Source organism: Orycteropus afer, unplaced genomic scaffold (genome assembly GCF_000298275.1).
Source record: "Orycteropus afer afer isolate SDZICR_OR568_19922 unplaced genomic scaffold, OryAfe1.0 scaffold00093, whole genome shotgun sequence".
Taxonomy (NCBI): domain Eukaryota; kingdom Metazoa; phylum Chordata; class Mammalia; order Tubulidentata; family Orycteropodidae; genus Orycteropus; species Orycteropus afer.
In genome coordinates, this window is record NW_006921680.1 from 6,997,862 (window position 1) to 7,020,476 (window position 22,615).

Genomic DNA, 22,615 nt, shown 5'->3' on the forward strand with positions numbered 1-22,615 from the left:
CCTTCTGGTTAGCAGTCAAGTGCCTTAGGCACTATGCTACATAGATACCATTTTATTTCTGAATTCTGGTCTGAGAAGTACTTATGGAAGACTTCTATAATTTGCAGATTAAATTATAATCTGCTAGAATAATTTGAGCGCTTTTGAAATGGTAAGGGCTATCAGTGTTAGTCTGATATTTAATTAAGGGTCAGAAGTAATGCTGAAATTAATGAGGCACACGATAAGCACATGGCACGTGCTCAATAAATGTCAAGAGTAAATTTGTAGCAGGGTGAACATACCCCTTCTTTTGGAAATACTCCATTGAGAAGTGATTTTCATCAGACTCCATTCTCTTTCTTTTTATGGTCTACTTCTTTGATCCCCTCTTTGCCTTTTAAAAGTTTCTTTTAATCCCTAGGTGAAGAAACTCTGAACTAGAAAAAAAGTCTAGTCAGGCTCTTTCTAATTCTTTAAAGGACATTCTACTGGTAGCCAAGGGATCTATTTCATGAATATATAATCTCAAAATTATTTTCCTATCTCTTCCATTGTGGATTCATTTAATTTTATCCATATGGCTGCTTCTTAGGAATCAGAAGAAGCCCAGGAAAATTGTCAGGTGTAGGATTTTTTTCTCTCTGTGTTTCTTATTAGAATGAAGGTTTAACTTTAGTGCATTCTTAGTCTCTTAAGCCTCTTTTTTTCCCCCATATCTATGGAAAGCTTTAAAAATACAGTGATTGCTCAGCCATATTTAACTTTTATTTCCAGGGAATATTTAAACACAGAAGACATTTGGACAGAGATACTTTTTTCCATCTCCTTTTTGAAATTATCTTTTATTTGTTGATTTTTCTAAATGCAGACTGTAATCCTATATAAACTGGAAGGCAGTGGGTTCTTGATATTTTCTTTCTAATAACCTCAATTCAGCAATTAGAAAAGCTTCTTAGAATCTGAAACACTTGCCTCTCTCAAAAGATGTGGACATAATGGACAGTAAGGAAAACTCTTATACCATTTTGAAGTACCTTCAATGTGCCAGACACTATCCTGTGGGCAATATAAAGAGGAATGACAGCAAAATACCCAAATCAGTGTGTTCTAAGACTAATAGAGTCACAGACACATATATGCTGTCAAACTTGTGTGCTCGATAATGATACTGTTTCATGTCCAGAAGAGCATAGAGATGAAGGGTTGGGCTGGGTGAGAGAAAGTTGCCTGAAACTGTTGACATATGATCTATCCCTGAAAAGATGACTAGGGTTGAGAAGAACAGTCTAGGCAGAGAGAACAACTTAAGACATAGATGATTTAGTCTGTTGTTGCTTTCTTCTGCTGTCAGGGATTGGAGAGCAAAGCAGATTGGGCAAGTTGGGTAGTGGCTCTTCAGCTATTACTTGCTCAGATCTTTGAGGTACAGTTTTATTATTCAGTTTTTTTGTTTTATATTGCATATTTCCAGAACAGAGACTTTTTCTGTTAGTATTTTAAAGCCAAATGTAAGCAGTTTTTAAATCAGTTACTGTTTTGTATTACCCTCTTTTATAAAAATTGAGAATTAGCTTTAATGATATACTTAATATACTTAGGATTGATATAAGGAATGAATTGCCAAAATTGTTTAATTTTTTAATTGTCAAATTATACCTCAAGTATTTTGCAAAATGGTAGAATTCATTTGGGTTGGAGTTAAGCTTGGTTTTGTTATTACTTTAAATGTAAGAATATTTTAGGATTTTACAGATAGTAGGAAATCATGAGAAATGTTAAGCCACTCATTTTAGCTAATCTCATTTAGTTAAGCCAATTCTCATGAAGCAGTAGAAGGCGTTATTTAACTTCATACATATTTCCAGCCTTATCCTACATTCTTTTAGTTTAGTACTCCTACTTTCTGGTAAAGGTATAATGAGCATAATTTTAATTGCTATATTAAAATGTAGGAATACTATTCTGGCAGACTGTTATGTAGTTCTGCTGTAGTAACATCTTTTGAAATTACCATCACCTGGCAAGATGTATGGAAGCACTGGTGGTGTAGTGCCTAAGGTATTTGCTAATCAGCAGGCTGGCAGTTCAAACCCACCAGCCACTCCTCAGAAGGAAGATTGGGCAATCTACTTCTATAGTGATACCACCTTGCAAACTCAAGGAGGGATTGCTATGAGTCAGATACGACTCAATGGCATTGAGGTTTTTTTTTTTTGAGTTGGCATGATACATGTTTTAGCATTCATCTAATATATTATTTCTAAAATGAAGTGAATACATACAGATAGAAGAAAGAATTTTGGGCTTCTCTAGGAAAGAAGGATAGAGAATCTATTTTAGATTATGGAATATAACACCAAACCTATTGAAAGCTTAGTTTAAAAAATAATCATCATCTTCATATTTTTTTCATAAATTTTAATTTTTAATTATGCTGCTGCTAAAAACATTCTCTGAGATAGTTAATTTACATGATAAAGATATTTGGAGGGAGAAACATTTCTTAAAGTGACTATTAAAGCTTAGTAAATAATCACTTTTATTTCAGACATCTATTTCCTTACTTTTACTTTTTTTAGTATTTATTAGTGCCATAAAAAATTACCATAAATTTAGTGGTTTAAATCAACACAGATTTATTATTTGATAGTTCTGTAGGTCAGAAGTCTAGTATGAGTCTCATTGGAATAAAATCAAAGGTAAATGGCTATAGTCTTATCTAGAAGCTCTACAGGATACCTCATTACTGGTTTTAGGGTTATTGGAAGAATTCAGTTACTTCTGGTTTATAGGACTAAGGTCCCCATTTTCTTAGAGGTTGTAAGCTGAGGGTTATCCTATCTTTCAGAGCCACCACATTCCTTGGCTCATGGACTCCTCCTTCCATCTTCAAAACTGACAAACAGCAAGTCAAATTCTTTTCATCTTATGTCTTTGGGCATGCTGTTCTTCAGCTGTCTTGCATTTTTAAATGTGATCAGATTGGGCCAAGCTGGGTAACCCGGGATAATCTTCCCACATCAGGGTCTTTAACCTTAATCACATGTGCAAAGATTCTTTTCCCTTGAAAACAAACAAGCAAATAAACTCACCGCCATTGAGTAGATTCTGACTCACGGCGACCCCTGTTGGGTTTCCAAAGTGGTAAATTTTAATGGAAGTAGTTTGCTTCATCTTCCTTCTGTAGAACAGGTAGTGGGTTTGAACCATCATCCTTTTGTTTAGTAGTCAAACCCCTTATCTGCTATGCCACAGTAAAAGGTATAGCATATTCACAGAATCTGTGTCTCAGGGTACAGACATTATTATGGTGCCATGGCTATGCCTACCACAAAGAGTAACAGTGACTGGTGTCTGACTTTGACTGATCAGTTTTCTATTTTTTTGTTTGGAATATCTTGGACCTGTTCCTCTTTGCGGGAGTTCTGGTGGAGTAGTGCCTAAGGCATTTAACTGCTAACCAGAAGGCTGGAGGTTCAAACCCACCAGCCACTCTTTGGAAGGAAGGTTGGGCAATCTACTTCTGTAATGATACTGCCTTGGAAACCCAAGGAGGGGTCACTATGAGTCAGATCTGACTCGATGGCAGTGGAATTTTTGGTTTGGTGTTCCTCTTTGCCACAATAAATACCATAGAGAAAGTGTTGGCATTTAGAACCGCTACAGTTCTAGATTGGGTATAACACTTAAGGGAAACTATAGGGGAAAGAGGGAGCTTTGGTAGTGTAGTGCCTAAGGCACTTGACTGCTAACCAGAAGCCTGGAGGTTCAAATCCACCAGCCACTCCTCGGAAGGAAGGTTGGGCAATCTACTTCCGTAGTGATACTGCCTTGGAAACTCAAGGAGAGATAACTTTGAGTCGGGTCCGAATAGATGGCACACAACAAAAACAACAACAGTAGGGGAAAGAAGTTCTAGGAAGACTAGGTAATGCTTTGAAAAAGAAAGTCTTTTGTGATTTTGTGACTTTATATTAAGTAGTCCTAATCTTTAGTATTGAAGTCTATAATTAATTTACACAGCCACAGCAGGAGGTAAACAATTACAGATAATCAGTAAAGAGGGTCTTAATTTAGTATCAAGACATTATAAGATAGATATTCATTCAGAGCAATATTTTGTAATAATGTATATAGATTTTGATAATGGAAGGCATTGAATATTAATATGTTATTAATATTTTTTCTACCTAGATCATCACAAAGTATGTATATGAGCTCCTGGAGAAGGACTGTAATTTAAAAAAAATCTCTATTCCGGTAAGTCAAATTTTAAAATATTTATACTTCCAAATAAAATAGGTTTCAATTCAGAAGAAAGTTTTTGTTTTGGGTTAACTGTGATAACTTTAAATGTATAGGTGCTAATGTATTATTATTGATAAAGATAGTTTTAAATGCCTATAGGTATGCTTCATCTTCCTGTACACAGTAGTTTGTTGAAAGTAATAATGAGTAAAGGAGGCGTGATGGCCAGTCCTTTTCAAAAATTATGATGAACTACTACTACATATTCCCAAATTCATTCCTGTGCTTTTTGTTTTATAACACTATTCTATTCCTCTTTAACAGAACACTTTTTTGACATTGTGAATAGTTTGCCATTTCAGAGTGAAAAAGTCAGAGATTTGTTCTCAGAATTGTCATTGTTTTCTGTTTTTAATGTAAAAATGAAATATTAAGCTTTCAAATACAGAAATAGCCATTTTATGTGTAAAATGATGGTGGTGGGACTAAATTAGATGATCTCTGCCATCCCTGAAAATTCCCTGATTTCATAAACAAAAATCTGGAAGACTTAATGAAAGTAATTCCTTTAAGGCACAAAATTTTGTATGTAGATCATTTTGCTTACATTACATTTCAGGAAGGATGTTGTTATTGTTGTTATGTGCCGTCGAGTCAGCCCTGACTCATAGCGACCCCTCCTTGGGTTTCCGAGGCAGTATCACTACGGAAGTAGGATTGCCCAACCTTCAGGAAGGATAGGTTTTAAAATTCCTTGGATAATGTTACTCTATTATAATTGGCTTGAGGATTTCTGAATACTAACCATTTACACAAATTGATTCCATGGTTTAATTTTTAAAAAATAAATCTACTTCAGATTTAATTTGCTATAGATTACCTCAAGTGCTAGCTCACATTGTTATTCATTCATTCATTGAACAAATATTTAGTAAGGATCAGTTAGGTGCTAGACATTGTTCCAAGTACTTGTGACATATTGATGAATAAAAACATTTTTCTATATAATAGCTAGTCCAATCATTGAGATATTGAAAACTTTTCTTTGTTTAGAAATACATGAAAACCAAGATTGTAATATCTTTTGAAGTGAATATGCTCATCTTCTTTTGGATTCAAACTCGTTTAATTTTGAGTAGTGTCTTATTCTCTCACAACTATATATTGAGGCTGGTCTTCTGCAGAGTCAAGGTAGAGTTTTTCACTTCGTCCAGTCTTCATTTTCTGTTATTTTATTTCTTTCAAAGTTTGTAAAGAATGATACTTAAATATCCTTAGATTAATTCATTATTGCATTGTTTTAAACCTTGAGTCCTTTCAGAGAATAATACTTCTAGTTCCATGGAACTGTTTAACTCACTTTAATCCTCTACACTTCCAGAATGAATATAAGACAATTGGCCATCTAGGCCTTCCATATTTTCTTTTTCTTTTTTTTTTTTTTTTTTTTTTATTTTCTTCCAAAATTCTTCTAGGGTTTTGTCTGTGTTTTCCTTGGTCTGTCTCTCAATCCTTTGAAGATACCTAAATATATATATTTTTTAATTCCTTATCAGAGAGTTCCAGTGCTGCTTCTTCCTCAGGAATGTGTTCTGGGTCTATATCCTGCTCCTTCTTTCTACCACTTTATCTTGCTTCTCTGTGTGGAATGTGATGGTCTCTTGTCTCTCAGACATCGTGGCGTTATTGTATTTAGATCTCTGTTAAAACTATCTGTGAAGAGCAGCCAGGGGTGATTCAGGCTCTTCTTGGTGGTTGTTCATCATTGGCCCATTGGTGGAGAAAGAAATGGTGGCTCTCACTCAGTAAGTGAAGCTCCAGGAGGTGTGGGTTTAGTTGTGTCATATGAGGACTGTTGCTGTCTTCCACTCTGACAAAAATAACAATTGAATAACCATCAAAAAAATAAAAGCAAATGGGCAAAAAACACACTGTGTAATTGCACAGGAACAGTAACCATAAAAAAGAAAAAAGGGGAAAAGAATTAAAAAAAGAGAAAGAAAAAACCTGCAATATCTGGGGAGAGGGCAATAAGAGGAAAAATGTAGAGAAGGAGAATAATGAAGAAAAAAATGGGAAAAACGCAAAAAGAAAAACAAGGAACAGGGTTAACCATGAGAAAGAAAATAAAAATTGCAACCAGGAACAGGGAAAAGAAAAAAAAGCTGAAAACTATAACCTGGGAGGGGAAGAATAAAGAATAATAGTAAAAAGGACAAAAGTAATAATAATAGTTTTAAAACAGACAAAAACAAACAAACTAAAAAAAAAGAAAAAAAAAAAATTCCGGTCAAGGCAGGGCAGGACACCCAGGCTCCATCTGAGCACAGAGACTGGGATGGAATTCCTGCCGGCCCAGAAAGTGGGTGGGAGTGAGGGATGGCCTCACCTCCGTTCCCCAAGAGGGTGTGGGGTATAAGAGTAACAAGGGGAATGTTGCACTTTCCAATCGTTTGGGTCTGGAATGTCCTTGGGGTTCCCAGCAAGTGGAGCTTGTTCTTAAGTCCCTGGAATCTGGGAGAACGCTGTCACTTTAAATATCCAAAATGGTCAAGCTGCTTGTAAACATTCAAAATGGCTCCATCCTCTGGACAGAGAAAAGTCCACAGCTCAGCCTGCCTTCCTTTTTGCTGCTTCCCCTTTTATTCCCTAACCACCAAAGCAGTACTTCATGCAGTCCCTAGCTAACAGGGCCAATTTTTAGGTTAATTCTTAGATCCTACCACCACTCAGCCATATCCAAGCTGTCTGTGCCATCAGGATCACTGCCAGACTGTGGCTCCGTATGTCTCCTTTTTTGGTGTTTTCATGCAAATTCTTCTCTTAGTTGGAGTTTAGTCCACTTCTGTATCTTTCCCTTCAAGGCTCCAGGATTATCTTCTGTATCTGTGTTAATTGGCTCCCCTTTTCTTTGTTGAAGAGTGTCTATGCAGTCTTTCTGCCTATTCCGCCATCTTACTGGAACTCCCATATTTTTTTTATAAAGCACCTGAGATTAGGTTTAGAAAGACTTTGTTTTATTGATGGGATTATTTTCCTCTCATTTCACGTTTAAACTATGAAGCTAATAGGAGTGTTATTGCATTATGAGAGACCTAAAATAAGAGTTCATGCCCAGTATTATTTAGTAAAGATTCTTTTAGAAACTGAAAATATTCATAAATTTTATTTCATTTTAGACTATTAATATCTCTTCTGAAAGTTTTTCTTGTTAAACTTTTCAATAACTATCATTTTTCTCTTGAGTTTGCTTAAATCTCAGAGGTAACTATGAGGGTGTTTTTGTATACTTATTACTACTGGCAGCTTGTTTTCTCTGTTAAGGATCTCTTGTGCTGTAGTAGTTAAGGCATTTGGCTACTAATCAGAAAGCTGGTTGTTTGAACCCACCAACCATTCCACAGAAGAAAAATAGAGCAGTCTGCTTCTATAAAGATTTACAGCCTTGGAAACCCAGTGGGGGTTGCTATGAGTTGGAATGGACTCAATGGCAGTGAGTTTGCTTTGGTTTGGTAATACCTAGATTCTTTCTCCGTAGAGGGAAAATGTTGAATGGTTATTTTTTTTTTTTTTTGCTTTAAGAACACCATAGCCAAACTTATTTTTTTCCTGATGATTAACTAAGTTTAGTTTTACAGCTAAATTATTTAAAAAGGGGGGGAAATCTTATATTGTTTTTAAAATGGTATCACTTTGTTGTTGTTGTTATGTGCTGTCAAGTCAGACCTGACTCATAGCGACCCCTCCTTGGGTTTCCAAGGCAGTATGACTACAGAAGTAGATTGCCCCATCTTCTTTCCAAGGAGTGGTATCACTTTGTGGAAGCCCATAATTTGATAGCAGAGATCATGATGATCTTGTTTTGCATTTATGCTCAGCCACCTGTGTCACCAGATGCTGCATCTGTAGACTCAACCAACAGGAGATAGAAAATGTTGGGGAGAGAAGAGAGAGGCAGTTAAGTGGTTAAATCCCTCAGAGGCTATTACATAGCGTTTGTATTGCAATAGATATTGTAAGTAATCTAGAGATGATTTAAAGTATACAGGATGATATACATGGATTATATGCAAATACTATCCCATTTTATACAGGGATTTGAGCATCTGTGGATTTTGGTATTGGGGGGGAGGGTTCTGGAACCACTGCCTTGCCAATACTAAGGGATGACTGTACTCCACAAACTACCTATTTAAGTCCAAATTACTCTCAGTTTTAATATTTCACAGTTGTGTACAATATGGAATACAATAAATTAATAACTTGATTACAAATTTTCATTCAATGTATTGCTTAGTGTTTAGATGAAACATCACAATCTTTGATTCATCCTAAGATTCATGAGTATCCTAAAGTAAGTAAGTGCTGGAAAGTGTTTCATGTAGTCTTACTGACCAAATGGCATTTGAAGTTGATTCATCAGTAAAGTAAGGTTGTGCAAGGGAATGGCCTCTAGGTGCATTCCTTAGTGAAAGCTCAGTTTAATAAATTAACACTGTGTGAAGATTAATGGGCTTGAACCAACCACTTCCAAACATAATTATGTTACTGAAGAAAAAATTATTTTATCCATATAGATATGTTACTATTTAAAATCAGGACTGACTTTATTCTGCTTGTTAAATTGAGGTGAAAATTAGCCCATGACCAGCATCAGTTCAGATACTGCTCTTATCCCTTAATCATTTATATTTTTCATTGCCATTGTTTTTTTCTTGAATATTTCTGATGGCCTGCTATTTTCTTCAATATTTCTGATGGCCTGTTACTTTTAAATTCAGCCTTTTCTATATGCTCAAGTAGAACTTACTCATTTGTTCATAGTTACCTTAATTTATAACCCCTTTAAAAATTCTTGAGCAGTCTTATATTGTACAAAAACACATCATTATCTTCTGAAGATAAGTACTCTTTCATTTTTAAAGGATTACTCTGAATTCAAAGTGTCAACATTCCACAGCTTAAAAATGGACTCAGTTCCTTGGTAACAAGAGACTAAGTCAAATAGAAAGGGAACCAGTGATCAGCAGTGGAATGTCTATAGCTACAGACTTTTTTCATTAAGATAATGTATTTTAAGATTTTTCCTTTCCATAAGCATTACAGGATCCACTAATGTCTCATTGACTATAAGACACACTTTTATTTGCATGTATTTAGATGTACTCTTTGGCAATTGCATGACTGTGAACCTCTGTGGCCTCCTTTTTGTTGTACATTGACAGCCTTCTTAATTTTTTCTTTTGTTCTTACCACTATTTTCTTTTTTTAGCCACTCTAACTGAGTGATTCTTCTGTTGGTATGTACTATTTCTAGGTAAAAGGAAATTTTTATTCTTAGGTTAGGTTTTCCCCTGTCTCTCATCCATTTCTTTCTCTTTGACTTCAGCCATGTTCCTTGTCATCATAGTTTGCTCTGTCTGGGCATTGTATGCAATGGAAACTGATGCGATTGTATATTATACTTCATCCCTTTCCACCTATGTACGTACTTATTACTAACGAAGTTACAGTCATGTCATTTTAATTCTTAGCCTTTGTGTTATTCTTTTCCAAATCTTTATAATTATGCATTACCTAATCTTCAACATATACTTTCTGAATCAGGCAATATTGTAACCATTAAAAGGATACATTATTTAATTAAATGCCTTTTATCTGAAGGAAGTCACTGGTGAATCTTGGTAAGATTCCTTCTTTCACAGGTTCATTCAGTCCTTTACATACTTCATGTCTATGACACACCAGTCTCTTTTCTATATACTCGGGATGTAGCTAGATGCTAAACAGAGAAATTCCTGTCTTTCCTGGACCTGTTCTAGCTGAGGGAGCAGATGGTGAATAAACAGATACACAAACAAATAACATAAAACATACACTATGTTAGGTGCTGATATCTGCTATGGAGAAAAATAAAACAGGGAAACGAACCCCTCTGTGGGAGGGGTTTGTGATTTTAAATGGGGTGGTCAGGGAAGGTTTCACTGAAAAAGTAATGTTTTCTTTTTCTTAAGCTCTCTGGCCTTGCTGTTCTTGCTGAAATAATTGCTGTTTGTCCTCTGTTTACACAAATGTCTGATCATTTATTACTGAAGCCCATGTGACAGTTTTAGGTAGAGATACTTTATTTCTTGTCTCTTCCAGGCATAGTGACTGGGAACATTTAGACTCCAGGGCTTTTTTTGCTATCTGGAGTTTTCATGTATTTCTTCTTTTGATAGTTGTTTGAATATATACTGTTGACGAAATGAAGAGCTATTGCATTACACAGCATGTGGGTTGACCTTCTCCACAGGGGCAGGAGAGGGAAGGAGGTGTGTACACCAGCCATCATGACTCCTCAGCTGCTGGCTCTGACCCAGTGGTTGCTGCACAGAGGCTTCCATTCCCAGTTACTGGCCATTGTTGATGCTGAATCCCACTCAGTGTGCAGCGGCATATGTAATAAAAGGCTGGGAAGCTATTTCTCCTAAAAATCTTGTGACTCTCTCACACATAAGTCATACATTATTCATTTAAAACCTACATATTAAGGACAATCAAATTGGATAAAAATACTTACTTTTCAATCTGTAAATAACTAGTACATAAAGTTATTGGAGTACATGAATAATGCTACTTCGTAAGTTAATGGTTATATAAACTTGTGTCCACCCTCTGAACACAAGTCCATTCACACAGAAGAGTAGATGGTTCAAGAGTTTGGAATTTTAAAATAGTACCCCTTCCAGCTTTTACAGGTTGAATGATATTTATACCAAATACATGAGTTTCCAAATGGATGTATCTTCGAGATGGGTTTTCTATTTTTTATCATAGGTAAAATATACTTCTGTCATAGAATTAGAAGCTTAATTAATAACTGTGTGACCATTGGCAACTTACTAAATTCTCTAAGCCTCAATTTCTTCAACTACAAAATGATTATAATAGTTGTATCTGGTGTTATGATTAAAACATAAGATTTTTTTAATTATTTAACACAGTATCTAACCCATAGAAAGTACTTAAAAATTGGTTATTCTTATATATATTCTTCTATACATAGTCTTAATATAATACTACATATATAATAATAATATGGGGAGACATATATTTCTAATCTTTTGCACATTTTTATATTTAAATTATTGTCACTTTTTTTGCTTATCTATCTAATATGTAATTGTTAACCTCTAATAAATATATTAATTTTGTAGTAACTTTTTTTCTAATTCCTATAATTCTGTAATAGCCAATCTATAATTTATAATAACCATTAGTTGTTTTCTCATTTTTGTCTGTGATCAGAAAACATTTATTTATTTATTTTTCAAATTACAGGTAGATGCTACTGAGAGTGAACCAAAGAGTTTTATCTTTATGAGTGAAGATGCTTTGACAAATCCACAGAAACTCATGGTTTTAATTCATGGTAGTGGTGTTGTCAGGGCAGGTCAGTGGGCTAGACGGCTTATTATAAATGAAGATCTGGACAGTGGCACACAGATACCTTTTATTAAGAGAGCTATGGATGTAAGTGCAAATTCTTTTTTTTAAATTTGTATTTTATAGCTCTATATTATTATGTGTTGTAAATTATTTTATAATGTATCTTTAAAAAGTATATCCTAAGCAGATGCTTATCTTCAACTTACTATTTATTTGTTTTACTTGTATGAAACATTATCCCACATTATCTTATAGTTACAAGGGAAAATAAAGTGGTATCTTGAGAGTACAAAGATTTAGATAGTATGTTTGAAATGAATATTGTAGATTCAGAATTTTTTGTTACATGAAATATATGAATTTTTTATTATATGAAAAATTTTTTATTATATGAAAATTATTAAACTATCAAATGTTTATCATCATTGAAAACACTTCTGCTAAAAAGATCACTACTGCTTTGTAAACCTTTGTCTACCTAAGCTAGTGAAATTAGAAAGTAAAGGAGATCTGCTACTTTAAATTACTCTCTTACTCTCTCATAAAGGTTTAATGTAAGAATGTAAAGCTACTGAGAAATATATATGTTTATATATGTTTTATTTATAATAGCTACATTATTACATGTTTGTAGTTAAAATTGGAAAGTAAATCTTTCATACTCTTGGCTGCAAAGGCTAATGGCAATATATTTGTTCTCTACTCTCATCTGAACTCGTATCAGGGATTAGCTCTTTTTTTTTTTTTAAATAAAATAAAATTTATTTTGAAATAATTATTGATTCACAAGTTGCAAAGACAGTGCAGAGAGGTATCATGTACATCTTACATAATTATAGCACAATATTGAAACTAGGAATTTGACAGTGGTATAATGTGTTGTGTGTACAGTTCTATAGTTCTGTCATTTTTAAGGGATTAGCTCTTAAGAATGTTTTTGTTAATAGATTTTTGGGTCCGGCAACTAGAATTTCTTAGGTTAATTATATGATTTTTTTTTCCCTAGTCTTCATGGATGTGCAAAGTATATAAAGACATTGGTTTTCATTTGATTGCAACCTTAAGTAATGCATTTTTAATAGAATGGAAGTTTAAATTGAAGTAACTCACTTTAAATGTTTCAATTTTTAAAACTGTTTCTTATTTCAGATTATGGATATTAAAATTAATTTTCTCTCTGAAAATTAGTTTAGGTTTGAACAAACACTGTCCATATATTTTATTAAAATATATGTGAAATGTGATCATAGTTCAGAAAATAATTTAAAGTATAACTGAGTAAAGAAAAAAATCAGAGTGTTTGGTAAGATGTTTTATGTCATTATATTGTCCCTGCTATTAGATCACCTAACCTTTTCCAATGATGGAATATTTTATTGCTGTGTAAGGTTTGTGAAGTGAAAAAGTACATGAGAAGCCATGCCAGACATTTGAACAAGTTATCTGTTGATATCCCAAACAAGAGGGAGGAAATTTGTCAATAACAGAAGAATAGTCAGTTGTTTTTTTTTTTTTATAAGTAGTAATAGTATTTTGGGGATAACAGTTTTTCACTGCCTTAACTTTTTCTTGATTATCTCAGTCATGGCAACTTGAAAAAAAAGCAACTGATTACAGAATCATCATGGTATACTGTGAAAATTTTAGTTTATCTACTTCATTCTCTTTGTTTCTTTCAATGATTATGAACTTTATTGTGATAATTTTCTACATAGTGGACTTTGAAAAGCAGATATCTCTTTTAAATACAGATAAAGTTATTTTACTACTTTGGTTTTACCTTTTTCATATTGTATCCTCAGTCATTTTTTCAGGGGCTGCTCTGTGTTTGAGTGTGTTGGGATGGTATCTGAGGGAGCAAACAGAAAGAAGGCTAATCCCATCCTTAATTTTTAATCAGATTAATTTTGCTTTGGTTTTTATTATTTGGACCATTTTCTAAAGTTGTATTTAAAGAAAGGTTTCCATTGTTTTCACAAGGTTCAAAGCTACTACTCTGTTTTTCAGAGCCTGTCAGTTTTCATATCACAACTGAAGTAAATTCTGATATTTCAGGCTAGATAGTATCATGCCTACCCATGGTGTTATTGATATTTCTGTTATATTCCTTGTAGATTTTGATGTAAAATTGAAGGTCCTAAAATTGGATTCATATATTTGCAAGGTTATAATGGCTGCCCCCCGCCAACAGTAGAACTCTGTCTTTAAAAGAGTAGACTGTTATTTATGCAAAAAATGCTTGTTGAAAATCTGTGTAGTAGCTTTGGTTGAAGCTGGGTTGAGGGTTGGAACTCCTTCTGACACAGCCCATGAGATTTCTCCCCAGAAGACCAAGTGCTTCCACAGATCACAATTTGCAAAGCACATTCATTCCAGTCTTTGCATACTAGGTATTCAGAACTTTAATATCACAAATGTATTAAGATTTCATGTTGGAGGGATAGGCATATCAGATAAAGCCTCACAAGTGATTCTGAGGCTGGCGTAGCTAATATTTTTAGTATTTAACAGTCTTCATCGCATAATGTGTTACTTGGAGTAAGAAACAGTAAACTGTGTAGCTGTACTGTCTGATTTTGCAATTTGAGAGTTACTCAGACTTGTTTCTTCATTGATCATTTCTTGTGTGCATATTTTTGGGCATTTCAGTTGGTCTCTGTAAAAGGGCCAAGGTAAGTAGGTGAAACTTACTTTAAGTCATTTAACTACTAATTGCATAGCTGGGACGAGGGTATAAAATTAGGAGACTCTTACTCTCAGGATTGTACTCTTCTACTTGTACAACCCCAGAGCGAGTACCTTCTAAATTTTGTGCCCTAGGCATCTCACTGACCTTACACTAGTCTCAACTTTGTCTAATTGAGATGCCCTGTCAAAAGGTTTATGGAGAGGAGTACAGGAGACACTAGTCTATAGATTCTAACTTTAGTGTGCATCAGAACCACCTGGAGTCTGGTTGGAGCCTAAGATTGTGCATTCTGACAGTTTACTAGGTGATGCTGATCCTGCTAGTTCTGGCACCACACTGAGAACCACCGGTGTGGGCTATACTCTGGGTCACTCTTTCGGTTGGTTGAGGGTTTATTTATACTTTCAGGTACCAAGTATAATGGATAATGTGGAACTTGATAACAATCATAGTTAATAAGACAAGATTGAAAAGTTCTAAAAAAATGTTATAATAAAATCAGTGAAAAAGTTATGAAAAATGTTTTCAAAATACTTTCTTTGAATGATTCATACCCAATATAGTTTAAAATTTATTAATTTTAATAATTTCATGAGTATTCTGATTGCTTCACTAAAACTACATTGTTCCTACTTTCTCATAGCTGGATTACACAGAAGAATCTGCTATTCCTGTACTTACTTACTTTGAGTATAATTTTCATGTCATTATGTCTGAGTTCTAAAACTTAATACTAATTTTTATTAAGTAATGTTTCTGCCTGACTGAAGTGTTAAATGCCTGAGTTCAGAAAGAAAGAAAAGGAATCCAAAAATGCCTGAATATAAGACAGAACTTAAAGCCAGAGTTAAAAGCCCATGAAGGGTTTGGCAACCCAAGGGAGTAGCTAGCTAATAAGGCACATAGGTTCTAGGTCACAGTGTTTAGGCCTGGGAGGTATGAGCAGAAGCTAAGACTCTAATATACCTGGAACCTTAAAAGGTACTTCCTTTCAGTAATAGAGAAACTAGAAGAACAAGGGAAAAAGGCCTGACAATCTGTTTTTGAAAATCAGCCAATGAAAGCCCTATGGGTCACAACAGTTCAGTCCACAACAGATCATAAGATAGTGTGTTAGACTGGATTCTCTAGAGAAACAAAACCAGTAAAGCTTATATAGAGAAAGAAAGAGAAATTTATCTTAGGGAAATGGCTCACACACTTATAGAAACTGGCAAGTCCAAAGTTCTTGGATCAAACGTCAAGCTGGAGGCTTTTCCTGACTAACGCAGCTGCAGGGGCTGACGAGCTCAAGGTTGGCAGCAGTATACTGGCTGTTGACTCCAACGAATGACTAATCCAAGATCCCCAGGCCGAATGGTGGATTGTTCGCTCACGGACAGTTGTAGGCAGAATCCTGATTCACAGAAGAGTGTCTCTTTTCCCAGGATGTCTATAAATATACTGGAAGCAGGCCACACCCCTAGGAAAACTCCCTTTCAGTGGATTGGCTGCTCAAAACATATACATCTGATCCCATCATTGGCACAACCACATTACAATTGCTTAAACCACACAGAATTATGGTGCAACCAAGTTGACACACAGCTTCAACGATCACAGATAGTGTAGGCCTGAACAGCAGTGTTTAGTTCCATTATGCATGGGCTCTCCATGAGTTGGAGACAAACTCTATGGCAACTGACAGCAATAACAGAAAAACAAAATTAGCTCACTGACCCAGAGGTGACAAAAGGAAATAGGTTTTTTTTATTTTTTTGCCAGAAGTACCATATGGGGTGAATAAATAGCTGTTCTTTGGAAATAGAAGCCCAGACTCTAACCTTTAGTGAATTTGGACTTGCAATGAATTTCTTTATATAAGCCATTTATTGTGAGAATCTCAAGCAAAGTAAATTAATTTAAAAATGATTTCTGGACTGATGAAACCTCTGAGGTACCTGGTACAAGAAAGCATACAACTGCCAGAGAGCAATACTTTACAACTCAGAATAAATCCCTACAAAGATGAATTCATATAAACTACAAATTACATGAGGAGATGGTTTCATCACAAAGAGAAATCAGTTCATGCAATATTACACAAAGTTGAAGAGAGAGTTCATAAATGGAAAACTACAGTTGAGGAAGTCAAGAATTTAGCACAGAGAAATTAGAAAAAAAATGTGATAGAGAGATAAAGAATTATGGAAAATAGAATATGGCCTAATGTTCCTGGTTGATATACTTTTGAATATATCAGAACACTTAATTGTGCTGATGGAGAACCTATACATCAACCAAGATGCAGTTTTTCAAACAGAACAAGGGGATATTGCATAAGTGTCCTTTAACCATATTTAATTCAATTTGTATGCTGAGCAAATAATCTGAGAAGCTGCACTGTTTGAAGAAGAACGTGGCATCAGGATTGGAGGAAGACTCATTAACAACCTGAGATATACAGATGACATATGTCACCTTGCTTCCTGAAAGCGAAATAATCTGAAGAACTCACTGAAGATTAACGACTACAGGCTTCGGTATGGACTGTGCCTCAACATGGGGAGCTCTGGTAGCGTAGTACCTAAGGCACTTGACTGCTAATCAGAAGACTGGTGGTTCAAACCCACTAGCCACTCCTCAGAAAGAAGGTTGGGCAATCTACTTCCGTAGTGACATCACCTCAGAAACTCAAGGAGGGGTCGCTATGAGTCAGGTCTGACTCAACAGTAAGTAATAACAACAACAACAAGCCTCAACATAAAGAAAATGAAAACCCCACAACTGAACCAATAAACCATCATAAATGGAGAAAAGAATGAGTTGTTAGGGATTTCATTTTACTTGAACCCACAATTAACACCCATGGAAGCAGCAGTCAAGAAATCAGACGTTGTGTTGCATTATGCACATCTGCCCCAAAAGACCTCTTTAAAAAGTGTTAAAGAGCAAAGATGTCACTTTGAAAACTAAGATGCAGGCCGTGGTATTTTCAGTGACCTCATGTGCATGTGGTGGAAGAAAAAAGAAAAAAAACTCACTGGTGTCGAGTTGGATCCACCTCATAGTGACTCCTCTTTGGGTTTTTGAGGCGGTATCACTATGGAAGTAGATCACCCAATCATCCTTCTGAGGAGTGGCTGGTGGGTTTGAACTACCAGCCTTCTGCATGTGAAGGCTGGACAATGAATGAGGAAGACCCCAGAAGAACTGATGCATTTAAATTGTGGTGTTGGTGAAGAATCATGAAAATACCATGGACTTCCAGAAGAATTAACAAATGTATCTTGAAAGAAGTACAGCTGGAATGCTCTCCTGGAGTAGTGAGAATGGCCATACTTCTCACCTACTTTGGACATGTTGTCATTCCCTGGTGAAGGATATCATGCTTGGTAAATTAGAGAGTCAGTGGAAAAGAGATGACTCTCAACAAGATAAATTGACACAGTGGCTGTGACCATGTGCTCAAGCATAGCAAGGATTGTGAGGATGATACAGAATGGAGCATTGTTTCATTCTGTTGTACATAGGGTCACTGTGAGTTGGAGCTGACTCAGTGGCACCTAACATCACCACCACCAACAACACATTTTTGAGATTAGAGACATGAGTCATATTGTTGAAGAAGCACGGGACATATCATGAGTATGAGAAATGAAAATAAGTCTATATGCAAATGTATTAAAGCAAAACTGGAGAACATCAGAGGGATACATATATAATATATACAGATACATATATATGTATATATTTTTTTTTATTGAGGAGAAATTCACATAACATGAATTTAATCATTTTAAAGTGAAGATCCAGAGGTATTTAGTACATTCATGATGTTGTGTGACTACCACCTCTTACCTAGTTCAAAACATTTTCATTACTCCCCATTCTCCCCTCCTTCACCCCAGCCTCTGGCACCCATCAACCTTCTTTCTTTCTCTATGGATTTACCTATTCTGGTTATTTCATATAGAGGGAACCATAAAATATATAGTCTTTTATGTCTGGCTTCTTTCACTTAGTATAGTGTTCTGGAGATTCATCCATGTTTACCATGCATTAGTTCTTCATTCCATTTTATGGCTGACTGATGTACTATTGTATATATATAGCACAGTTTGTTTATTCACCTCTTGATGAACATGTGGGTTGTTTTCATCTTTTGGCTTTTGTGAGCAGTGCTGCTCTGAGCATGTGGTATACAATATTTGTTTGAGTTCTTTTTTTCATTCATTTGGGGTTTATATGTAGGAGTGGAATTGCTGGCTCATATGGTAATTCTATGTTTAGCTTTTTTGAGAATTGCTTCTACAGTGTACCAAGTTTATTTTTTCATAGAATTGATAATTTCGTAGTTTCCTTTTTTAAAAACAAAACAAACAAACAAACAAAAAGTAGTGTCTTTTATAACCTAGCCCCAGAAGTAGCATACCATTACTCCTACTATATCCTTTTGGTTTCAGAGACTAACTGCAGTGCAATATGGGAGAGGTACTGTAGGGCATGAATATCAGAACATAAGGATAATTGGAAGGGAGCATCTTGACATGAAGGTTTATAATTTTTATGTGAGGTTACCCTGTGATTTATAATTTTCTTCTTAAGTTTAGAACAGCCCATTCTATCTTGCAATTGTCTTGACTTCCTTACCATTTAGAAGTTCTGTAACTACGTAATTTTTTCCATCTCTTTGGTTTGTTGTTCTCATTTGTCAGTTGATGTCTTTGGTTCTGTGTTTACAATTTTGTAAGCTTACTTACTTTGGATACTTTCATAACTGGGTTGGTTTCTGGGTTATGCCATCATGTGTGTTAATGGTTGGTTGTTGTTTGCTGTTGTTGGTTCTCTGTCCAAAGGACTCCCTTTAGCATCTCTTGTAAGGTTGATCTGGTTTTAACAAATTGACTTAATTTCTGCTTATCTGGAAAGGTCCTAATTTTACCAGCATATTTGTGGGACAGTTTTGCTGGGTATATAATTCTTAGTTGGATATTTTTTTCTTTTAGGGTTTTATATATACCATCCCGGGAGCTCTGGTGGCATAGTGCCTAAGGCATTTGACTGCTAACCAGAAAGCTGGCGGTTCAAATCCACCAGCCACTCCTCGGAAGGAAGGTTGGGCAATCTACTTCCATAGTGATACCGTCTTGGAAACCCAAGGAGGGGTTGCTATGAGTTGGACCTGACTCAACGGCAGTGTGTTTCATTTTTGGTTTGGTTTATGTACCATCCCATTGTCTTCTCGCCCCCATGTTTCTACCAAGAAATCAGAGTTTAGTCTTATTAGTTGCCCTTTGTAGGTAACTTTTCGTTTTTCCAATGCTGCTTTCAGGATTTTCTTTGTCTTTGGTTTTGGTGAGTTTGTTGATAATATGTCTTGATGATTTTCTTTTGGGATCTACCTTGTTTGGGGTTCATTGGACTTCTTGACTGGATGTATTCTTATCTTTCATCATATCAAGGAAATTCTCTTCCAACAAATCTTTGACAACTTTCTCTGTGGTTTTATTTGTCTCTTTTGTTCTGGAATTCCAGTTACACGTAGTTATTCCTTTTGATGGTATCCCACATGAACCTTAGGCTTTCTTCATTTTGTTTTGATCTTTTTTTCTGACTGATCCCTTTCCAAAGAAGTATTGAGATATTTGTTTTCAATCTCACTGATTCTGTCATCCACTGATTCATTTCTCCTCCTTTACCCATTCAATGTATTACCGATTTCTGAAAATTTAGTATTAATCTTCTGGATTTCTCTCTGCAGATTTTGTATAATTGCTCATTTTTCATTTATTTTGTCTTTTTATTTTTCTTTTGTCCTTTGAAATTGTTCTAGGGTTTTCCTCAATTTTGTCAGTGTTTTTCTTGGTTTGTCTCTCAATCTGTTGTAGGTACCTAAATATAATTTTTAATCCCTTTTCAGGGAGTTCCAATGTTACTTCTTCCTCTAGGATGTATCCTGGTCCTTTGTTTTTACTGCTTTATCTTGCTTCTTTGTGTGGACTGTGATGATGTATTTATATTTAATTGGTGATTGTATGTTGGAGTGATTCACCCAAGATTTTAGTTTTCTTTGGATGTTATCTGAGTGAGCAGGGTACTGTGCTCCTCTGTTCACTAGTTTGCAGCACTTAGGCACTCACCACCTGTCTCCTTTCCAATTGACAGCCTCCTATATGTCCTTTCTGTCCTTGGCAGGCAGAGCCTATTCTTAGGTCCTTGGAATCTGAACAAGAATGCTGTCATTTTAAATATCCAAAATGGCTACTACTTGTAAGCATTCAAAATGGCTGTGCCCTCTGGACAGCCAAAAGTCCACAGCTCATTTTGTCTCATTTGCTATTTTTCTTTTTAGTCATCAGCCACCAGTGCAGTCATTCATGCAGCCTTTGGTGAGCAGGGCCAATATTTGGGTTAATTCTCAGGTCCTAATAGCACTTGGAAATATTCAAGCAATCTGTGCCGTCAGGAAGGAAGATTGGGCAATCTACTTCCATAGTGATACTGCTGCGGAAACCCAAGGAGGAGTCATTATGAGTCAGATCTGCCTTGATGGCAGTGAGTTTCGTTTGGTTTTGGTGCCGTTAGGATAGCTGACATTCTGCAGCTCTGTTTGTCTCCTTGTTCACTGTTTTCATTCAGTTTCTTCTACTAGTTGGTGCTTAATCCACTTCTGTATCCTTTCTTTCAAATCTTAGAGCTCCACGATTATCTTCTGTATGTGTGTCAATTGGTTTCTCTTTTCTTTATTGAAGAGGGTCTTGTATCTTGTATGCCTATTCCTCCATCTTATCAGAAGTGGCTAATTTCCATTTTTCAAAAAACTTTTCTTTGTAATAATTGTTCATTCAGATTTTCATTGGCCTCTCAGGTCAGACCCATCAGATAATCTCATAATTTTATGTTCCTTCTCTGGAGAACTCTCTTTGGAATCCTGTTGACTTCTAATTCCATCTCAACTCGATACTTTCTAAGTCTGCTTATCCATCTTTCATCTTGAGACTTACCTTAGATTATGTTTGAGCTCCTCTTTCTTGGATATAATGAATGACCATTTCAGTGAATGATTCATCAAAGAGTGAATACAAGATAAATCATTGAAAGCTTGCAGTTTTGGAAAAAAGAGAAAAAGCCTTTATTTTCCTTGCTCAGTTTATTTTAATGATTATCCTAGGCATAGATTTCCAGGTTGGAAATCATATTTATTTAGAAATTTGAAGGCTTTATTCCGTAGTCTTTTGGCTTCCAGTGTTTTAATTGAAAAGTCCAGTACAATTCTGATCTTGAATCCTTTTTTGTACTCCTACGGAAGCTGCTTCTCTTCTTTCCGGATGTTAAGAAAGGAACCTTATTGCTATAAAGAAATTTTCTATGCCTTTATGTGTTTTTTTTTTTTTTTTCCGATTCATTATATTTGGCACTTGGTGACATTTCTGAATCCATACACACATGATCCTCTATGCTCAGAAACTTCTTTTTGTGTTGTTTCTTGATAATTTTATTTTTGTTCTTTGTAGAACTCTTGTCTTTCGATTTTGAAGTTCTGGATTTTGCTTCTAAATTTTTTAGCCTTTTCTTTCCTTTTTCAACCTACTTTTGTTCTTTTCAACTTATTTTTGTTCTTTTGTTAGAAGTTACCTACTTTACCTTTCAACCCTTCAATTGAATTTTTAAAGTACTTGTATTTCAGGAGTCCCTGGGTGACACAAACAGGTAAGTATTGGCCTACTACTGAAGGTCAACAGTTCAGACCCCACACACTAGGCCTCAGAAGATAGGCCTAGTGATGTGCTTCAAAAAAAAATATGCTACACTGAACACTTCTGATTTTCTCAGCTCCCTCCACTAATCGCACTAAAATATCAATGATGAATAAAAAAGGGAAGTGAAGTGGGGTGGTATTAACCCATGAGGACAAAGGGAATAGGAGAGGGAACAGAGAATATAGAGGCCAATAAATGTTTGGAAGACTATAAGCTGATGGAAGATTGGATACTGGCCTGGAATTACAGAAGAAATTCAAATGTAAGTGCCTTCAGAGGGAAAGAATAACTATAGCAAGCCAACTCACTCACATAGCCCCAGAAAGATTCAGAAAGTGGACCACTAGATACCAAGCTGGAAAACTCTATGGAGCAGTTCTGCTGTTCACACATGGATTTGCCATGAGTTGGAAACAACTCATAGGAAATGAACAACAACGTATTTTAATGCAGAGTTCTGTTTTCATTCAGTATGCAGTATGTAGGCTTCTGCTTAGTACACTTGATTTGGGCTCACTGTCCC

The 22,615-nt window shown here is 35.5% G+C and overlaps 1 protein-coding gene across 1 annotated transcript in view; it reads left to right on the forward strand.

Annotated features, from left to right (window-relative positions):
• Positions 1-22,615, forward strand: part of FAM172A (family with sequence similarity 172 member A) — a 670,447-nt gene that overhangs the window by 111,349 nt on the left and 536,483 nt on the right. Inside the window, exons 4-5 of the mRNA XM_007942555.2 lie at positions 4,177-4,242; positions 11,554-11,745. Of these exons, the coding sequence (XP_007940746.1) occupies positions 4,177-4,242; positions 11,554-11,745 (258 nt within the window). The remainder of the gene's footprint in view (positions 1-4,176; positions 4,243-11,553; positions 11,746-22,615) is intronic.